Source organism: Hemicordylus capensis, chromosome 3 (genome assembly GCF_027244095.1).
Source record: "Hemicordylus capensis ecotype Gifberg chromosome 3, rHemCap1.1.pri, whole genome shotgun sequence".
Taxonomy (NCBI): Eukaryota; Metazoa; Chordata; class Lepidosauria; order Squamata; family Cordylidae; genus Hemicordylus; species Hemicordylus capensis.
In genome coordinates, this window is record NC_069659.1 from 298,504,599 (window position 1) to 298,527,206 (window position 22,608).

The 22,608-nt window shown below is 42.6% G+C and overlaps 1 protein-coding gene across 1 annotated transcript; it reads right to left on the reverse strand.

The window, feature by feature from the left end:
- Positions 1-601: 601 nt before the first annotated feature.
- Positions 602-21,970, reverse strand: ING5 (inhibitor of growth family member 5). The gene is made up of 8 exons (XM_053307777.1): positions 21,631-21,970; positions 18,075-18,146; positions 15,273-15,439; positions 14,054-14,165; positions 11,872-11,965; positions 9,070-9,205; positions 7,683-7,744; positions 602-4,038 (listed from the first exon to the last, which is right to left on the reverse strand). The coding sequence occupies exons 1-8, from the start codon at positions 21,668-21,670 to the stop codon at positions 3,999-4,001; spliced, it is 723 nt and encodes a 240-aa protein (XP_053163752.1). The 5' UTR covers positions 21,671-21,970; the 3' UTR covers positions 602-3,998.
- Between the last annotated feature and the right edge of the window lie 638 nt (positions 21,971-22,608).

Consider the following 22,608-nt stretch of genomic DNA (forward strand, 5'->3'; position numbering starts at 1 on the left):
ACTGACTTGAGCAGGCCTACGGTGGTGGTAGACTTGGCCTCTGGAATGCTGGGTTGCCCGGTGTACCCATTATTTGGGCTGGGAAGGTGCCCCCTATAGACCTAACCAGGGCTTTCTGTGTGTGGCAGGCAGATCTGGCCTCCCATGCTGGGGTAGCACCTGGCCACTGGAGCAAAGGTGGCCAGATCTACTTGCCAGCTTCTCTCTTGGACTGGAAGACCTAGCTTCTTGCTTGGCAGCTTCCACATGGGGGTGGTGGGCAAATACCAGACAGATTGCTTTTCCTCATTCTCTCCCCCCCCCCCCTGAAATGAGGACCTGCCCAGGGGAAATGAGGGTGATGGTAGCCCTGGTTATGCAGCAGTATATTTCAAAAACAACATGTTTGGTTCTTTTCTCAGTGTGCCTTCAGTTTAATTCGACATTTTATACAATCCAGGATTTTGTTTCTCCAACATACTTCTTTCCCCACATTCTCTGCTGAGTTAGAGCAGCTAACAAGACCAAATTACAAGCTATGCATACATAGTTTCTAAGGGCAGTATTTTAACCTGCCCTTTGTGTACAATATTCTACCTAAAAATAAAATGAAATGCAGATATTTGTTCCCAAAAATATTTTATTTATAACAATACCTATTGTATCTATAACATGATCAAAAATACAGATATACATTTTCACATTTTTAATAAAAAGATTTCCAATATTCCATTGACAAAGGAATCATAAGTCCTTTGACAAGAACAAAAAGTCATTTGTTTACTTATAAGATGAACTACGGAGTGGGGATGGGGAAAGCTTGTCACAAAATGTGTAGGTTATCTCTTCAAAGAAATAAGAGCAGGGGCCTATTTTTTCCTTGTGCTCCAAACCCTGATAATCCAAAGTAACACTTATTGAACAGGATACATTCAAAATTCTGGAGAACACATTCTCTACAGGCCAGAAGCAAGAGTACTGATTTTGATAACATGGACTTAAACATCCTAAATAACATGAAGTGGTTGACAATCAGCTTAGAACCTCTATTAGAGGGTAGAGTTCACAAGAGATGCCTTTGTTGCTCAGTCCACACTATAACCCTGTTCTGAGATGTTTGAGGAGTTGGGTTGTGAAATATGTTTTTATTTTTTTAAATATCACCACTATTAATTATTCTGTAGCCTCCTGAAGGAAAACATATCTGATGCCTTGAGACTACTGCATGTTTTATCTTAAACTATGAGGAGCTAATGAATTCTACCTGAAGTTTGTCTGCACAGGCACAGAACCCATGTTTATGACTGTTGATGGAATCACTATCCAGATCAGTAGTTAGCTCTGATACATAACAGCACTAATTGCTCATTCCAGAAACACATTTTGAGGGCTTTCAGATTAATTTCCATGTACAGCAGTATTCCTCTGTTACCTAAGACACAGCATACCTGGGAATGGAAACAGACCTTGAAAGTCATTGCTGTTATAGAAAAAATTATGCCACTTTGCCTTTATAGTCCAGTGTAGCAGGTTAAAGGCCATGAACCATTATGGAACTAGTGATTTCATGAAATCTCACAAAAAGGTTTACACTTGTAAGGAAAAGCAGGCTATAATCAAAAAGTTAATGCAGACCTCCACAGGTTGTGGGCCACTAACTTAAATGCAGCCCATCAGGTACTCGGTTAATCCCCTTTTTCTGGTTTGCCTGGGACTGCAAAAACAGGAAATTGTCAAGCAACTAGCAGACCACAATTTGTGCAGACTTATTTTAATGTAAAACAAGCAACTAAAGGCTTAGTGCATCCAAACATCAGCTTCATACGAAAAATAATCTTCCCCTGTGCAAATGAATGCACTGGGAAGATCTAATAATCCTTTTTTTAAATTAAGGTTCATAATTGTGCATATTAATATTCAGAGGATAATTGTGTCAGAATTGCAACTTATTCCTCTAAAGATTTAAATCTGAAAAAAAGAAAGTTAGGCATTGATGTTATATTGTGGGAGCAAATATCAAACAGAGCACTAGTACTCCAGATTCCCTCCCTACATCTCATGATGGCAATGTAAATGTACACGAACATCAAAAAGTAAATACAGTAATTGAAAACCTAAAGTGATACAAAGAATACTGTGAATTGCAATATCTGACAGAAGTATGGAAAAACGTGATGTAAAACTAGTTATTAGAACTTACATTCTTTCAGAAAAAAATGAAATATATACTCATTCAGTAACACAAGTAGTTTTTCTTAATTTAAAGTTTAAAATGGTTGACTACAGAATATGTCTACATTAATTCTTCCCTTTGCTTCCAAGATAAATGTAATGTTCACTGAGACACTGCAGACATTATGTGTTGCCAACTATTTAAAAGAAGCATAAACAATTACACCAGCTTGGGAGCATAAAGAGATCTTAATAACCGCAGTAGCTAGCTATCATTGCTGTGTCTACCTAGACAACTGCTACATTCTGACTGTTTTTAAAATTATCTAATGAGCGCTGTTGCAGCCATATGCCATCTTTATCTCACAATACAAGCACAAAACCATCTTTATCTCACAATACAAACACAATTACAACACACGAGACACTATTTTGTACAGATCTGTCCCTTGAACTGCCTTCTCTTTTTTAGCTGAAAACTTAGTGATAGAACACTGAAGCTGACATATATACATCAAAACATCTGTTGCAATCCCCTCTTTCTATGTTTTAATTTATGCAATTAAAAAAAGGTCTGGAGAGAAGTATTGAAAATTTAAAGGCTGATTATCATATTTAAGAGAACTGGTATGGCAGAGTTGTCATTATCCATGGTCTACACACTCCTGTCTTTTGTGCTGCTACTGTCTCTGATCAAACTGGATTCATAACTTTTTTTAAGCACTACAAAACCCAGCAAACTGTTTAACCTGGAAGGATAATGGTATGTGTGTGCACATCAAAAGCAATGATGGTTCATGCCACTTTCAGCTCTCTGAAAAAAAGATCCCCCCCCCATCCCGCCACCAACCTAAGAAACCTGAATACTTGTCAAGGTTTAGGTTTTATACTGGAGGACAATTCAGTGAAATTAGAACATGGAATCTTCACACCAGGCAGACTTCAGTACAAGTCACACCAAATGGTTTCATTGCTACACACTGACAGAAACCTCTCCTTTCTTAAACCCGTTGTTCACTTAAAGCTAGTTTTCCTTCCCCCCCCCCCTTTGTTAACAGCCAACACCTAAAAGCTTTACCTTACTATAAAAGTAAACTTTTTTTTGTTTAATAGTGAATCAGACTAATATCATGTACATCTTCTAGATATCTTGCCTTTATTAAGCATTTATTATTTGCCATCAGGCATGGGTGCATGATTTCAATGGGACCAGCATAAAGCCCAGAGGCAGCAGTGCATAAATCAGGAACAATGAGAAGAGGTATACACCTTCTGAACTTTACTTATGAAACAAGCTTTACCAAAATAATACATATTACTTTTCTTCTGGGCTTTTCAGGGAAAATATGATGTAAAGAATTATTCACCGCTTTGCAACTTGCCTCTAAAGGAACAAAACTGTACATTCAGAAATAGAATTCCTTCCTTGTCAGCAGCTATAAAGCTTTGGAAAGGTGCAATTAGATAGAAAATCCTTCATTAATATTGTGTAGAGTGACTGTGCTTCTGATGACAAAAAAATGGTATCACTTTTCACCTGCAAGGCCATAGGCAATTTCACAGACTTCAGTATGTGAGCAGAAACTCCAGTGCAGGGCTACTCTTAATACTTCATAACATTGATTACAGTGCCATGGAAGTATAACCCAGGGAAACATCACCACAGTGAATTTCCCCCCAATTCTCCTTTCTTCATTAATATAGCTTCATCTGGAGTAAGGAGAACCACAACTGGCCACTGAACAGTTAAATATCAGATCTAACAAAAGAAGTTGATGGGGGAAAGGGCAGGTAAAATACTGCAACATGTATGAATATATTAACTCTCTTTCAGAATCCCATAATTTCTATTTCTTCTTCTTCTCTTGAACACAGCGGGGACAAAACCTGAGAGCAGCAAAACACAATGTTTAATTTAGAAAAGAATGCAGCAGTTTGGGAGCATTCACATTTAGGAATAGACTAAACAATATGGAACTAAAAAACTTACATACATAATTAACTCATCTCTCTTCCATGCATTTTAGATTACAAGCTTTTGAGCCTTTTCTATATTTCTAATTGCAAAGCATCTTGATGTAGGTACTGTATGAGCAAACACAACACAAAATTATAACCTAAAGGAAAATGGGTATTTTTCAATTCTCCCACTTCAACCAACAATTTCTTCTTCTTTTAAAGAGAAGAGCTGCAGTGATATGGGCCTAGTAATTCTCTCCAGCTTCTTTGGTACATTACAAGATCTCAAATGGTTACAACACTTTATTTATTTAATATATATTTATACCACCCAAAACTTGTGTCTCTTTGCTGCTGCTACTACTGTACTTCATTTAAGATATGCCTGGGAACTAAACAAACTTTGTGTTTAATGTTCATGATATGGCTTGAGGCAGATTTACAAGTCTGATTGATTTCAATGAAACTTAGTTCCAAAAAGGTGTACTGTAGTCAGAACTGCAGCCTGATCCTAATGGTTTCTTCTCAGATGTCAGTAGCTGATGTTCCACAGCGTATGTGTGTAGTGAAAAACTGCCTGCATTGCTGCTGGCATCCAAAGAATGCCAGTGCTGTTTCACAAGAGTGCTCTTGCACTAATACATACAATTGTGAAACCATGCTTATGCAACAACCAGAGAAGTGGCCAAATTTGTAGATGACACTAAGTAGTCGTCATCTTTATTTCGGTCAGAGGCCAAATACAATAACAAGGTTTCCACACACTGCATAATAATATATTGCTCCATCAACAATATCTTATTGTTACTTGGTGGACTATGCCAAGTTAAGGGTTAATACCAATAACCTGATCCTGCACACAGCTACATAGACTTTGGCCACCTTGAGACTAATTACTGTACTTCATTCTAGTCCGAAAGTAAATAAGAGAGAATGCTTCAGTATGGCCAGGAAGAGACAATAAAATAGGGGTAATAAAGAAGTTCCATATCTCCTTATAAAACTTGCAATGGGGGGAAATGTTCAATTGACGCCACTGAACTCAAGTCACATGAGCATAATCTCTCATTATGCGGAATGTTCTGGTACTTTCCAAACAAAAACAGCTGCAAGTAAGACATTGCATCTTGCCAAAATAAAAGCTCTTCTATAACTAGGGGCCAGTATTCTCTCTAACAGGGATTCCCATAATCCCTAAGCAAAAGCCATTGCAGCTGGGCATTCTGGGAGTTGTAGTCAACAGCATCTGAGAATCCTTGTTACAGTAATCCCTCGACCTACGAACTACTCAACTTACGTTGTTTTCGAGTTACGAGCGACAAAAAGACCGGAAGTAGTTGCTTACCGGAAGTAGTTGCTTACTCGACCTACGAATGTTTAGATGCGGCTTCCTCGAATTACGAGTGCTTTGAGACTTCCGTGGTGCGCTCCTCGACTTACGAAAATTTCGACCTCCGAACGTGCGTTCGGAATGGATTATTTACGTAAGTCGAGGGACCACTGTATAGGGAACACTGAAAGGGGCTGTTAAACTAGAGAGATAGTTTGCTGGTTCAGAATTACAATTTATTATTTCCAGATTCAAATAGCCAGATGCTATATTCATATTATTTTGATGTTCAATGTCATTTATTCTCTGCTTTACTGTCTCCTTGGCCTGCTCATATCCTAAAGATAATATCTGATGATAAACCATACGTTAAGAGTTTTGCTCCAGCTGGAAACACGTAGTTGATTGAACAGTATCAAACAAGGAAGGTCCACTTTGGATTACTGCCTAATCCTTCAACATCTTATAGGGAAATATTCAGGTAAATAAAAAACTCACTTTATGTGGCATTTGTTGATTTTAAAGTTGATTCAGTATCTAGAACTAAATTATTGGAGAAATTATAAAGAACTACTGTTGGTCAGTGCTTACAAGTATTGATCCAGAGATTATATGAAGATACTTCCCTCAGAATTAGTTGCAGCTCTTGGGGGCATTTAACTGATTATATTCCTACCTCAAGAGGAGTTAAACAGGGATGCATTTGGGCTTCCCTATTATTTAATGTTTATATTAATTCCTTAGTTAAACAGCTTGAAGTTCAGGAATTTCATCTCCCCAAAATAGCTGACAAATTTATATCAACTCTTTTATATGCAGATGCTGTGGCAATTTGTTAACAATTATTGACCTGAGGAGGGCACTGTGTGTGTTCTTCCAATGGAACTGTGAAAATGAGTTGCCAATTAATCATAGCAAATCTAAGGTTTTGGTTTTGTGAAACGGCCAAAGAAGCACAGATGACACTAAACTATTGAGGATAGTGAAATCCAGAACAGATTGTGAGAAGCTCCAAAAGGATCTCTCCAGACTGGGTGAGTGGGCAACAAAATGGCAAATGCAGTTCAATGCAAGCCAGTGTAAAGTCATGCATATTGGGGCAAAAAAACCAACCACATATACACTGATGGGGGCTGAGCAGACATTGTCTGAACAGAAGAGAGATATTGGGGTCATGGTGGACAGTTCATTGAAAGTGTCGATCCAGTGTGCAGCAGCTGTGAAATAGGCCAATTCAATGCCATGGTGCAGCCACATTTAGAGTACTGCGTACAGTTCTGGTCACCAAATCTTAAGAAGGACAATGTAGAACTGGAAAAAGTGCAGAAGAGGGCAACCAAGATGAGGCCTGGAGCACCTTGCTTATGAGGCAAGCCGACAGCATCTGGGGCTTTTTGGTTTGGAAAAGAGGTGACTACAGGGAGACATGATAGAGGTGTATAAAATTATGCATGAATGGACAGAGAGAAATTTTTCTCCCATTTCTAGATCCAGGAGTCATCCCACGAAACTGAAAGCTGGGAAATTTAGGACCAACAAAAGGAAGTATTTTTTTTCACACAGCACATGATTAATCTATGGAATTCTCTGCCACATGATGTGGTGATGGCCACTAGCTGGATGGCTTTAAAAGGGGGTTAGACAAATTCATGGAGGACAGGTCTATCAATGACTGCTAGTCTGGTGTCTATAGGCCACCTCCAGCCTCAGAGGAAACTGCCTCTAAATATCAGTTTCAGGGAAGCAACAGCAAGAGAGAGGGCATGCCCTCACTTTTTGCCTGTGGGCTTCCCAGAGGAATTGAAACAGAATGCTGGACTACATGGGCCTTGGGCCTGATCCAGCAGGGCTGTTCTTATGTTCTAACACTAAAACAATTATTTCCAATGGTTGTAGCATTGCACAAGCATGATGGCACAATTTTACATATTAGAGGAAGAGGCTCTTGCACAACAACAATATTCTTTTAGATGCACACGGCAGTGCAGGCAGTTCTGCACCACTCACAGTATGCTGTGGAACATGTCAGTCAGTCCCATTAAATTCAGTGGGACTTGCTTCCTGAAACACATGGTTAGAACCAGAACCCTAGGTTATAACCTCAGTTCTCAAAGTATAGATTAAAATCCTGCCTGGTAACAAAAACATCCTGAATCAAGACATGTCAGGACAACAATGTTTAATTTTCAACACAGAGCAAATAAGTCAGTCTGTCTAAAAAGCTGTTATTCATGGCACTTACCATTTCCCTTTGGGTTTGGTGGTGAGGTCCACACAAGCAAAATGAAACCATTCAATTGGACACTGTTTGGGGGTGGGGGGGAAAAGATGATGACTATTTATAAGACTATTTGTTTTATAAAGCTAAATAGTATTACATTTTCTTATCAGACATATTGACAGTGTGAAGTTGGGGAGAACTGTACATTACAGTCACAATCAACAGCTCCTCATCCCTTGGAAAGTGCCATAATCATTCAAACACAGGATGCACTTCTAATAGCAAAGCACTGTGAGAAGGCGGCAGCCAGATGCACACATTCTGTAAACAATGCTGTGAATCAACACTACACGAAATAGAAGCAAGTTAGTTGGCAGTGCATATTTGATTTTGTGTTTAATGGAATTCATGTGAGAACACAAAATGACACCTGATGCACAGTATGAAATCCAGAGAATCCCAGATGGTCCTTTTTATTTACAAACTTACAGTTCTACAACGTTTTGTTGTAGAGAAGTGCTTCCAAAAGCAAAGGCAGGTTCAGAAAGCAGGGCAAGTCTGGAGGCAGCTTCTGGTGGCCACTTGGCTGGGATTCTTTGCCCTGTACACTTCCCTTTCTCTCCTCTAGGCCTCCATATCCCTATGACCTTATACAACTACAATGTTACTCTTTCCTCCACTTTGTCCATGATATTACAAGTTCTGGAATAAGCCAACTATTGCAACCCTTCTTGGAATGGGCAACCCAACTCTACATCCTGGCACTGTGCTGCTAAAGAATCTTAAATTGGACTTAGAATTCTGCACTCTTGCAATGGATCCCAATTGCAGTCTTACAGTGCTGCAGATAGGAACATAGGAAACTGCCATATACTGAGTCAGACCATTGGTCTATCTAGCTCAGTATTGTCTACACAGACTGGCAGCGGCTTCTCCAAGGTTGCAGGCAGGAATCTCTCTGAGCCCTATCTTGGAGAAGCCAGGGAGGGAACTTGGAACCTTCCGCTCTTCCCACAGCAGCTTCATCCCCTATGGGGAATATCTTGCAGTGCTCACACATCAAGTCTCCCATTCATATGCAACCAGGGCAGACCCTGCTTAGCTATGGGGACAAGTCATGCTTGCTACCACAAGACCAGCTCTCCTCTCTAACCAGTTGTGATTTCCCTGCGCTGCAAAGTTAAAACACAGCACTTATATGGCACTGGCAGGGAGCAGAGGTCTGAAGCAGCATCCATACATGGCATCAGAAGGCCCCGGGAGCTAAATGGCATAAATAGATGCCTATTTTGGTCTTCTTTTTATCTACAAAGCCAGATAGGCTGGCTTTGGGATGTTAGTGTGGAATTAGAGATGGAGGGGCCAGAATGCACATCCCTAGGCATACTGTGGGTATCTCAGTACTTACATCAGGATTGTCGCAGCCAATCATTTCTCCATAGGATACTTGGTGACACAAGCAATATGTGGGCTCATTGGGATCCACTGGCATGTCCAGGACATCAGATGGATGAACTGACAGGATGGTATCGGCTAACTCAGATCTGCAATAGACGTCAGGCAAATGAACACTGAATCAACACCAGAAGTTCTTGTGGTTTAAGATTGTATTTTGTATCTCACTAGAACTAGCCCCTGCTAACTTGGCAAACAGGCACCTTTTAACATGGTGATTATCTTTATTTAGCAGGGGGAGAGTAACTGGCCCTATCCAACCCCAACACAATACCCCCAGTGACTGTTGCTGGTGTTTATCTTTTGTTTCTTTTTAGATTGTGAGCCCTTTGAGGACAGGGTTCCATCTTGTCTGTTATTTCTCTGTGTAAACAGAGTTCCATTTGATGAGTGTTTTTGTCCTTGTGAATTGGGAGCTTTTGAAACAATGGCCCACATGTTACTTTATTGTAGCTTCTATAGGGATATCCTTAGTGTGTATACAACTCCATTTTTAGAAATCATCTTAAGTTGTTCTGATGAATTTTATACTCAATATCTTCTTTCAGATCATGACAATAAAGTTTCTTATTCAGTAGCTAAATTTTGTCTTATAGCTAGTAGAATCCACAAGGATATGCCATCTGAATAACTAAGAATTATTATCTTTTCAAGTACATCATCATAAATTGTGATAGGCTTTCCCCCGTGGGTTTTTATATTTGTATACTAATTTTATGTAATCAGTTATTTTGTATGTTATGTACTATGTATTATTTATATGTATGGTTTATTTTGTGTTTTGTTTTTTAAATTTCCTCTGGTTGGTGACCGAAAAAAGTTGAATATACCAGTGGATCTGGTTACTATGGAAGTCTCTGGACTTCCACTAGTTACATTCAAAAGGGAAGGAGGTTTTAAGATAGACCAATAAAACCACAGGAAAGTGAAGATATCAATTCTTGTAAAATCAGATTTTTAAAAGCTTCATGTTGCCATGGCAGTGCATATGCTACTAAATGCAGATATTATTCAGAACATTCTAGGACAGAAACTTTAAAACAAATAAATGAGCTTTTTGACCAATGCATGGTAACAGAGGTATACCCTAGATATCACCTAAGATTCCACTTGCAAAAATACTGAGTGGAATATTGTGGGATATCATTTTTCAGTTAATAGGAAGCCAAGCAATGTCAGTTTCTTCATACAATCAGCCTTGCTCTTTCTTGACTAGGGCCTATAAAACAAGGGACTAGGTGTTTCCGCTGCACAAAATGCATTTAAATTTTGGGAATTTAATAGATTTTGTGAATGAATAGGTGGTGCTAAAAAGCACAGCTGTGGGATTGTACTTTGCCATTCAATGGGGCTTGATGGGAGAACTTCTCAGTGGAGTGTGCCAATCAGGGATGCTTATGTTTAAACAAAAGTTAAAATGTTGTGTTGTCAGGACAAAATATCAGGGAGGCTGGGGGAGGAACATTTTCAAAGGACAGTGTCCTTTGTTCCAAGGCCCTTTGAATAAGCAGTGGACTAGGGAATAAGACCAGCTTCCTTTATAGAAGGGTGTGGATAAAGCACCTTGTTTATGAGCCCATTGTGAAGAGGATAATACTAGGAGCCTGACACTGTTTGTCCAGTATGTCAGAAAGTGATATAGTACCTATATCCCAGCACAGACAGGTCAAGAGAAATTCTAAGTATTATCAAAATAGAAAACTGACCTATGTAAGCAATTTATTCATGGCATGAAGTCATCTTGTTAGCCTAAAGACTGACATCACTTGCAGTGTAAAAGCAATAGCAAGTGTTTACACAGGAAGCTGCCATATACTGAGTCAGACCATTGGTCTATCTAGCTCAGTATTGTCTTCACAGACTGGCAGGGGCTTCTCCAAGGTTGCAGGCAGGAATCTCTCTCAGCCCTATCTTGGAGAAGCCAGGGAGGGAACTTGAAACCTTCTGTTCTTCCCAGAGCAGCAACATCCCCTGAGGGGAATATCTGACAGTGCTCACACTTCTAGTCTCCCATCCATATGCAACCAGGGCAGATCCTGCTTAGCTAAGGGGACAAGTCATCTTGCTACCACAAGGCCAGCTCTTCTCTCCTTTGTGGCACTACAGCTAGTTAGGGATGTGCACGAACCAGTCCGGAGGCCATTCTAAAGGCCTCTGAATCGGTTTGAAGGCGGCGCCGGCTCAAAGGTTTGATGCTGGCAGGGTGCCTCTTTAAGGGAGAGGAAGGGTGCACTTACCCCTCCCGGTACTCCGTTTTTGCAAAGTCCATGGGACGGCAGCGTACTTCCCTGCTGCCCCTTCCCCCGTTCTTGGCCGGAAGTCGCCGGAACTACATGCACCTGGTACTTCCAGTGACTTCCGGCCAAGGACAGGAGAAGGGACTTTGCAAAAAATGGAGCGCCCACAGGGGAAAAGTGGCGGGAGGGGTCAATGAGGCACCCCCACCCCCGGGCGTCGAACCGCACCTCCGTGGTTCCGTGCACACCACTACAGCTAGCAGGGGATGGAGTATAATTAAAAGGAGGCTGTGTTCAGAGGACTACTTTGGGAGTTAAAGATTCAAATCTAGGAGAGGCCACAAAAGAGCCACAATATTTTTTAACATGGCATTTCCAGAGATGACTGATATAAGGGATCTTTGGCTACAAACCACTGATGCCAGAGTACTTTTGTACAGGTCCCAGTGAAATTGTGGGGACTGCTGCAAGACATCTCTGTAGTATGCTGCTCATTGATGGCAGCCACCAATTCTTACCTTCGTTTTGGTTTCTTTTTCACTGGAGTGTCATCCTCAGATGGTCGCCGGCCTCGACCCCGGGAGCTTTTCTTATCCTTTGGGGTTCGACCCTCTGAAAAACAGTTATTTTTAGTTAATTGCACCATAATTTGTTTTTTAAATCAGCGATTTCCATCTCAGATGTATCCCCTCCTCTGTCTCCAATACCACTCTGTCTTCAGTAATCACAGCAGGTAACATGGAAACCAACCCAAAAGACTCTCTACTCAGAATGGAAAGCAGTTAGATATAGTAGCACACAGAGAATCATTTTCCATTCTGGTATCACTTAGGAAGCTCCCACCCTTAAATAAACACAATACTGCAGCTACACATGGGCAAAATCCTAGAACTTGGCCCAGCACAGCAGGTTGTACCCTCTCCTATTATCTGAACCTTAGTTAGTCAAAACTCTTAGCAAGTGTTCCCTCTAACAGAGATTACCAGATGTTGTTGACTACAGTTCCCATAATCCCCAAGCAAAAGCCATTGCAGCTGGGGATTCTGGGAGTTGTAGTCCACATCATCTGGGCATCTCTGTTAGAGGGAACACTGCTCTTAGTGAACCAAATGTTCTGAATTACTGCCAGATAAGCAGTAATTATGCATACAAACACACCATTATTCAAATAACATTGTTGTCTTTCTTCCAAGATATTTAGATGAATAATGATGCATTCTCCTCTGTACAATGTTAAAAACATTTTTATAAACCAGATTTCACTATTTGTGACATTTGCCTCCTGTGTGTGTCCAAATCTGACAAGAATCCAAAGGAAATATAACTCATATCCATACCTGTAAGTCATCCTCAGCTGCTTATATGATTAAACTTGAAAAACAAATTACATGTTTTTAATCCTTTGCCTACACTACTGAAAAATCTTATAAGGATTTCAATGTAAGTCTTGTTCTATACATGACCTTCAAGAGTCGAAATCGACTTGACAGCACACTTTACCTTTAATATTTATTTAATGCTTATTTTTCTATGTAAACCGCGTTGAGAACTTTGGTTGAAGAGCAGTATATAAAAATGCTTAGTAGTAGCAGTAATACATTTTAGCTAGCATATCCCTTGCAGTCTGATTCTATGCATCCTTATTTGGAAGTACATCTCACTGAGTTCAAACAGACTTACTCCCAAGAAAGTGTGTGCAGAATTGTAGGCTTAGTTCTCCTACCTGAAGGGTTCCAAAGCTCACCACTGTGACTGGCTAACAACTACACTGCAAGTGGGTAGAGATCAGTGGCGCTCTTACCCCTGGACTTCAGGGCTGAAGTCCAGGGCCTCCACACCTCTGAGCCCCCTCAAATCCTCTTTAGTCTGTCCTGGGTGGTGTGCTTGCCACTGGCCCACACTGTGCTGGGCAGCCGATTGTGCTTGTGACCAGTGCCGGGTGCTTTAGAGACAGAGCGGGGAGCGGAGAAAGAAATATGTGGGATGGGAATATGTTAAAGGCCTTTGAGTGGGTGCTTCTTTAGGTGATTATGTTTAACTTGCAAGGGGCGGAGGGTTGGCCTCCAAAGGCCTTTAGATCCAGGCTTCAAAATTATTTAGGTGCACCTCTGGCGGGGATGGGCAGTTTGAGCGACTCAAGCATAGCTATTCTTGTCCCCCAGATCACTACCAAGCAGGCTGGGGCATTTCCCCTTCAGTAGTTGGGCTATCAGCAACATCACATTGTCCCTGCCTGCTTTGTGCTAAAGTTACATAAGCTGTAAGCTATACAAGCTGTGGTCTTTTTCAGTCCAGCTAGGTGTATATCTCTCTTTAATTATCTTTTTGCTCCCTGTTGTGGACACAAATATTTATTTATTTATTTTATTTTATTTTATTACACTTGTATACCACCCCTCTGGGCGGTTCACAATGATAAAACAATTTAAAACACATATAAAAACACATAAAAGCAATTAAAAACTAACAATTTAAAAATCAATCATAGAATTAATCTATACATTATCAAAAAGCTCAAAAAGAGCTTTTATCTTCTATAGCAGATACTCTCCATTATGCAAGAGGGAAAGTTTCCATTGAGAAAGAGAGCAGAGTAGAAATTGAAAAATTCTTTTTATTTTTATTATTTTTTAAACCATTTCAGGCCAGAGGCGAAACCTTCACACCACACCAAGACCATGCCGGTCACCATGAACATACTTTTTAGGTTTTGTGTCACAGGGTTTTCAAAGTCACTGCCTTCCAGCTTATCCTTCAGATCAGCTTCAAATCGAGCCAAGTCAGCATCCAGCCGTCGGATGTGCTTATCTACCTGCATGAGAGGGAGAAACCACACAGCTTTGGAAAAAAAATCCTCAGTCACTAGTATCTTTATTTAGCCAGCAGTTGTGAGGCTCTTCAATGAGAGAGCCATTTCCCACTGTGCTGACTTCCGTGCAGTACTGCACTTTTCTCAGGGCTGGGAGGGCCCTTTAAAGAGACAGCCCTCTCTGAAGAGCTCTGTGTGGAAAGCATTGGGAAGGCTACACTTCCCAGCATCCCATGCACACCCTCCAAGGTGGTACAGGGGCTCAAGAGGGCTCAGTTTCCCTTAAAGGAGCGCCACTGACACTGGGCAAAGTGCAGCACTGCACAGCAGGAATGGTCATCTCCTCCTGGTGCCAAGGGGACTCCGCAGAGTATTCAGCTGCAGCTGAAGCTTCACAATAAACAGTTAGTCAGGGAGCTGCACTTAGGGTTGATGGGAGCCACACTGGCTCCTGGGCCATAAAATGAAGAACGTTGTGCTATATTTTTGTTTTCAGTTATGCCAATCTTTGTGTATAATTAATACAGACCAGGGTTAATATATATGACGCATCATGCCCTTTCTACAAATGCAGAGGCATGAATAATAGCTGGTCTCATTCTATCAGACCACCAGTCCTGTGACTTCCAGACAGTGTCTGGAACCTCAAAGGAGTAAGAGCCCTGCCAACCATTAAATTTCCCATCCGGATATTACAGGGAGGAAAGGAAACATCGCCACAGAGAAACATGTTGATAAATGCACTGCTGAAAAATCCAACTGATTGCCAAAACCAACATTCCAGGCTGAATTTCAGTTTGTGCTCTATTGCTCCCAGACTGTAAAAGATTAAACAGGGAAGGATCATAACCTTGTACACAATCTCAGTCCAAACCTTTTGTATTTTGAAGCAGAGAATGTATAATGTAAGATTGCCTCTTCTTTATCTCTGTGAATGTTGGAACCCTGGACAATGGAACCCCAGTTTCTCTTGTCCATCTACAGCTACTAGATATCCAACAAGATTCCTCCTTGTGATACAGGCTACAAGGGTAGATATGAGGGAAGTCAGATACACGGAAAGCGGCTTATTCATTCCATGGCACAAGCACTCCATTCATCTTATCTTACCATCTCATAGGTCTGCATAGCCAGCTGCACTTTATCATCACTGTACTCTTTGCATTTTGTGTAAGCATTCTGAATCTTCTGTAGGATTTCCACCCGTTGCTCTGATGAGAGACTCCGCACTGTTGAAATGTACTGAGCTGCAAGACTGTCAATTTCTGCTTTCTTTTCTACAGGGCAATGGGATATGGCATGAATGAGACTGAAGCCCCAACCCAAGCACATTTACTAGTAAAGAAGCTTCGTTCAGTTCAATCAGACTTAGAACCCTGTCTATGACTGTGGTGTGAGTTTCACAAATGAACACTTTTTAGGCAACCATGAAACAATTGTCTGTCTTAGTCTCATTTTCTAACACCACTACCAATTTTAAGCAATGTGTTCACACTATATTATTGAGTTATGCTTCTGAGAATTCAAATATGGACATGTCCACAAGCCTCACCATTTTTCAACCATGCAAATGCAAATTACACAATTCATTCTTTTTCTATTGTTATTTCCAGTGTGGTGCTATGCCTTCTGTCTATTTCCATAAACAATGTAATTAAGACAAGCCTATGACATTCACAGAGGTTTTAAATAACAGATTTATATTTGCACAGATATAATTAAGAAAATTATTTCTCTTCACTGCATAAAAAGCCAGTTTCTTATAAATATAGTAAGAGATCATGGAATCAATTTCCCATAATTAGTAAGTTACATGGAAATAAATGTCTTTAACATAGTGCACTATTTCAGATGTCATTTGGTTTCTTGATTTCAGCCAAGCTCTGAGCAACTTTCATCAGCCCCAGCATACGCTCCCTGCTCCCATTCCCACACAAGTGTCTACCTCTTTTCTCAGTTAGGATATGCCAAGATTAGTTGCGATATCCAAACCTACCAATCTTGGCATATTCTAACCTACTTGCTTCAAAATACCCTTGAACCCTTCAGACGTCACAACTAGGGGTGTACAAAACATTTCAAGCTTGAAATGTTCCAAGCTCGAAATTGTTTCAATTTTGAAACAAAACTTTCCAAAGAAAGGGCCTCTTTCGAGCTCGAAACAAAACAATCCCACTTCAACTTGAAATGTTTCGATCACCATCTTGGAGGCCTGTTTTTCCAGGGAGAGCTGGTCTACTGATTGTGGTTGGCAGTTAGACCAGTCTTCCAAGGCGAACTGATGCACAAAGTCCGGAGTGAAGGCCTGGTCTTCCCGCCACATGAGGCAGGTAGAGCAGGCCTCCACCCCGGACTTGGTGTGTCAGCCCACCTCAGAGGCCTGGTTTACCCACCTCACATATTGGGTAGACCAGTCCTCCCCTCCAGACTTAACACGTCGACCCCAATCGGTAGACTAGCTCTCCCCAGAAAAACAGCCCTCCAAAATGGCACTCAAAATATTCAAAATGTTTCAAGTTGTTTCAATGAAACAGCCGGTTTGGCCACTCAGACCATCTCCTAAAATAAGCCAGCTGTGGAAGGAGACAGAACAGGGAGGAGTTGCTGCAGCTTGAAATTCCCAGAGCTCAAAACTCTGATATGTTCCCCTGATCCTCTGCAGCTTCCATGGTTAGCGTAGCACTTTTGATGGTTGCAATGCTAAATCTTTGCTAGTGGGAGGAAAGTGTTACAGAAGCCTCTCCCTTCTTAGAACTTCAAAGTGCTACCCCCTCCTGGTGTCTTGATGCCCATCTCACAGCTTGAGAACCTCTTAACAGTAACAGTCCAAACCTATTCATGTTTTTTCAGAAGCAAGTCCCACTGTATTCAGGTTCCAAAGAGGTATGCACAGTATTGGAGGCCTAAGACCATGGACCACTTCCTGTGCCAGTCAGGCCTGCTCAACTTAGGCCCCCCCAGGTGTTTTTGAACTACAACTCCCACAATCCCCAACCACAGTGGCCAATAGCCAGGGATTATAGGAGTTGTAGGCGAACTTCTGCAGGAAGGCTGAAGTTGAGCAACCCTGTGATAATACAACAGTCATATTTATCTATTTATTTATTTATTACATTTATATCCCGCTCTTGCTCCAACGAGCCCAGAGCAATGTACTACATACTTAAGTTTCTCCTCACAACAACCCTGTGAAGTAGGTTAGGCTGAGAGAAAAGTGACTGGCCCAGAGTCATCCAGCAAGTATCATGGCTGAATGGGACTTTGAACTTGGGTCTCCCCGGTCCTAGTCCAGCACTCTAACCACTACACCACACTGGCTCTATATAACAAATATATCACTAATCAGTTGTAGCGGACAGATCCCCGGCACTCGCAACAACTTGCAAGGTATGCCAGGCCACAATGTGAGTCCACGGACATACTTGCGTCTGTCTTGGAAGTAGACAAAAAGTGGTCATTCTGCCTTTACAAGCTTTGTAAAGCCCCTGGTGGCGCAGTGGTAAAACTGCCGCCCTGTAACCAGAAGGTTACAAGTTCGATCCTGACCAGGGGCTCAAGGTTGACTCAGCCTTCCATCCTTCCGAGGTCGGTAAAATGAGTACCCAGAATGTTGGGGGCAATATGCTAAATCATTGTAAACCGCTTAGAGAGCTCCGGCTGTAAAGCGGTATCTAAATGTAAGTGCTATTGCTATTGCTATTTGTCAGAGACAACACAGAGACTGCAATACCTGAAGCAGCCACACACAATCTCAACCCCCAGCTGAGTGGGAATGATTAGGACTTGGGAGCTACAAGTTCTCTACTACAAACTGCTTCTCACTTTTATTTTGAAAATACACTACTACTGAATCACACTCATATTCTTAGATTTGCAAATCTAAAGTGCCTTGGGCACAGAAGACCCATGAACCTTCTGTTCTCTGATCCAGTTCCTGCATAAGTTGGAAGTTCCTCTGTAGTTCGCAGGGAAGGTTCTCAATGCCTGAAATAAATAAATAATAACACTTTTAGAAGAGAAAGTCTACAGCTCCTGCTCAACCATAAATCTTTCAATACAAACATCAAACCATAAAACCAATCACAAGTAATAAAATTACTCATAAAAACTGACCAGCCACCTCACCACCCCATTATCTATTACAACCTGCCCCCACTGCCTGTTGTACAGTATATGCTGCTTTGACCTCACTGATACCACTGACTCTGAAGCTGGCACCAGAGGCTGGGATGCAAATTTTGCTGGATCCCACGAGGCCTCTTATTGAGGGTTGTGGGAGGTCTTGGGAGCCCATTGCCACCACAACCCTCAATATTTCTGTTAGTATTTTTAATATCTAACTAGTGGGCCCAGGCACAGAGCATCTGCGCCTCTAGTTGGGCAAGGCCATCCTGCCACCGCCGCATCCTCCTCCCAGCCAGCGGGGCTTCATCTGCCGACTACCCACCAGCCGCCCATCTCCTCGCTGCCGCCGCCATTATTTCTCCCCACTGCCAATGCCTCCTCCTCCTCCCACCTCCTCAGGCCAACGGGGCTTTGCCCGCTGTCTGCCCACCTCTTCAGGCTGGTGGGGCTTTGCCCGCCTGCCTCTGCCTCCTCGCCGCCACCATTATTTCTCTGCGCTTCAGTGCTGGAACTCTTGCGCACTCTCTGTCAGCCAATCACCTCCTCCCCCTGTCAGCCAATTGCCTCCTTTCTGCTGCGTCCCCGCACATGGCCCATCTTGGAGAATTAATTATATAGATAATGCTAATATATCCAATTTGCTGGACTGTTGCTGTGAAAAGGTACTTGCATTTCCAGCTTGGAGACACTTCTGGAGACAGTGTGGAGCCATGTTGGGATGTGCTTTTGTGGAAGGGGGGCATTACTGGAGAAACTGGAGTGGCCAAGGTACGGTGATGTACTCCTCTCTTGTTTCTGGTTTTCCCCTCAGTCTCTCTCGGGTAATTTTAAATACTTTTTAAGTGTACTCAGGAACTTAATCCTATCATTCCTATAGGCACAAGGTTTCAATTATTGCTGTTTCGGCCTTTGCGGCGATATCATGTGATGTAACCTCTGCGATAATCGAGGGTCTCCTGAATATACAGGTGAAACTCGGAAAATTAGAATATCGTGCAAAAGTCCATTAATTTCAGTAATGCAAATTAAAAGGTGAAACTGATATATGAGACAGACACATTACATGCAAAGCGAGATAAGTCAAGCCTTAATTTGTTATAATTGTGATGATCATGGCGTACAGCTCATGAAAACCCCAAATCCACAATCTCAGAAAATTAGAATATTACATGGAACCAAGAAGACAAGGATTGTAGAATAGAACAATATCGGACCTCTGAAAAGTATAAGCATGCATATGTATTCAGTATTTGGTTTGGGCCCCTTTTGCAGCAATTACTGTCTCAATGCGGCGTGGCATGGATGCTATCAGCCTGTGGCACTGATGAGGTGTTATGGAAGACCAGGATGCTTCATTAGCGGCCTTCAGCTCTTCTGCATTGTTTGGTCTCATGTCTCTCATCCTTCTCTTGGCAATGCCCCATAGATTCTCTATGGGGTCAGGTCAGGCGAGTTTGCTGGCCAATCAAGCACAGTACACTATACTTTTCAGAGGTCCGATATTGTTCTATTCTACAATCCTTGTCTTTTTGGTTCCATGTAATATTCTAATTTTCTGGGATTGTGGATTTGGGGTTTTCATGAGCTGTACGCCATGATCATCACAATTATAACAAATTAAGGCTTGACTTATCTCGCTTTGCATGTAATGTGTCTGTCTCATATCAGTTTCACCTTTTAATTTGCATTACTGAAATTAATGGACTTTTGCACGATATTCTAATTTTCCAAGTTTCACCTGTATCATCTACCAATTGTATTAGGGCAGTGTGCTATATGTATAGATAAAAAGAGAAGTATTCTGGCTACTTGAGCACCTTAAGGTTTGAAAGTTTCCACTCTGTGGTCCCTAATTTTGCATTTGGCAAGAATCTGCTTCATTTCGGCACAGAAAAAGAGCTGTGCAATGAAGAACCCCTATGAGACAGCTGGGATGGTTGAAACTGTTGACAAGATATTAGCCTACAGGGCTTAGACAGGAGAGAACACTAAGACTACAACATTTCATCCTTGCATGGCTTCCTGTGTCTTTAACAGCTGTGTGAGAGACTCGGGGGTGTAGTGGAGGAGGGACACGCAGGGACAGAGGGAGCACCAGTACTTCTCAGCTACTCTGGCTGTTGGGGTGGGCATGGCCATGGGGGCTGTCATGGAGGGCACTGGCACTTCTGAATCTGCAACTACATCACTGGACAGGCTGGAATTCTGTGATATTTTCCCTGCCACTTGCTGAATTTCCACTTGCTACCATACAGCTTTTAAAGAGAACAGGAAGATTTCCAGGAAAGAAAAAGAGAGGGCAGTGACAAAAATCCCAGAAGATCCCAGTCGCAGAGGTTCCCAACCTTTGGCCTCCAGATGTTGTTGGACTACAACTCCCATCACCCCCCAGTCAAATGCCCAAGGATGATGGGAGTTGTGGTCCAACACCATTTGGAGGCCAAGGGTTGGGAACACCTGCTCTATAGACTGTAGTATGTGGAATGCACTATTGAGGGGCATTTGATGGAGCAGTCCAGCTTTCCCTTGCTTACTCTGTGGGTGTGGTTTAGTTTGGTTGTGAAGATGTAGCTGTACCTATCAGTATGTTTATTAGACTTTAACGAACCTGGTTCTTATAAAGCAAAGCTGTTTCATCAATTCGCTTATTTATGAGTTGCCAATCCTCCAAGACTGTCCAGGCAGGGGTGTAGCTAGGGGAGAAGGGGCCGTGTTCGCCACTCTCCCTGGCGGCCCCTCAGAGTGAGAGAGATAATGAAGAAAACAGAGGAGAGTGGAGTTGCGGGGCCCTCAGGAGCTGGAGGACCCGGGTTCTTTGAACCCATCAGCTCAATTATAGCTACACCCCTGTGTCCAGGAATCGGTATCAATGTGACTACCGAAACCAATTCTGAAGATTTTAATGGTGCGATATTTTAAAAAATATTGGGGCGGGGGAAATGAATCTCCAGAACCCGTTTCAATGAGAGTTAACAATCCTAATGCTGACTACAGAACAACAGACCCTTTTAGAGCATAGGATCCTTAGTACCCCACCCTTGCCTTGAGACCCACGTGGAGGGAGTATGTCTAATAATGACAAGCCGCGAGCCTGGAGAGATGCTCGGCCGCCGACAGGTGGTGAAGAGGAGGGCAGCGGCCCCTAGTGGCCAAGCGGCGTAAAAGCCGCCCCAGCCCGCGGCGCGGAGTTCCCTCCCTTGTCGTGGCAATGACGCAGTAAGAAACCCCACTCTTTGCCCCCAACCGGGTGTGTGACGCAGATGCAATTGCCGGCGTGGCCCCCGCTTGGCCCCCTCCCCGCCCCCCCCTCCCCCGCCAGCCAACCAACGCCGCACACACTCACTGTCCAGGTAGTGCTCCAGGTACAAGGCCGCCGCCGCCATCCCGCGCCAGCCAGGCAACACCCACCCTTCGGCCCAGCGTTCGGTGCTGTCAGCCGGGCGGCTTCGGAATGGCCGGCCGAACCCTCATGCCATAGTCATGAGATGTCGCCGCCGATTGGCCGAGTCTCCGCTGTATTTGAATGAGGAGGCGGGGCGAGTCCAGATTAGAAGACGCGCTGCGCGGCTTTGCCTGGAACGTCCCGGCTGGCTCTGGTTCTCTTCTCCTCTCCTCTGGCGCTCCCGCCTTCTGTGCAAACTTCGGGCTGGGCAGGAGTCTGTGCATCTTTACGCGCAAGGAAATCCTCCTGAAGTTAGTGATGCTCCCTTCCAAGGAAAGGTGCATCATGGGAGTCTCAATCTTAAGAGCCAAATAAAGGCTTGCGTTTTAAAATGAAAAGCAGCAGAAGGAAGGAAGAGCTGCCTGCCTGCCTGCCTCCCTCATCCTTTCCCTTCAACATCGCACCCCGCCAGTTGCTTTTCCGCTGTGGTACAAAAAGCCTGCTTGAACGCCAGTCTGCTTCCCCTTCTAAGCCTTTACGCATTACTTTTGTAACGCAGATCTTCCATGTTAAACGATAAAAAAAAATTGTCTGGATTTGCTTTGTGCTATGACTTCAATGCTATTGGGTTTCACTACACTTTTAGACCTCCACATGGGATCATCAGTTGAAAGGCGGCATACTATACTGAAACAATAAATAAAACAGAATATCCTCCAATTGTCCCTATTTTCTGGAACCTGTCTCGTAAATCGCTGTTCAGAAAGACTCTAAATACAAGTATACACACATTCCTTGAGGGCTACACTTGTTTCTGTCTCCATTCCAGCTGCTTCCTAATTGACGTGCAATGTAATCCTAAATGTGATTACTCAGAAATAAGTGACGCTAAATTCAACGTAGCTTACTTCCAAGTAAGTATATATTTAGGATTTTTCA

Bases quoted from the DNA above. Each gene is read 5' to 3' on its own strand.
- ING5 (XM_053307777.1), bottom strand. From the start codon at position 21,670: ATGGCGGCGGCGGCCTTGTACCTGGAGCACTACCTGGACA. The intron at 15,440-18,074 runs GTTCATGGGTCT...ATTGCCCTGTAG, and splicing joins ACTGGATCAGAGAACAGAAG to AAAAGAAAGCAGAAATTGAC. The intron at 11,966-14,053 runs GTATGTTCATGG...ACTGTTTTTCAG, and splicing joins TGTGACACAAAACCTAAAAA to AGGGTCGAACCCCAAAGGAT.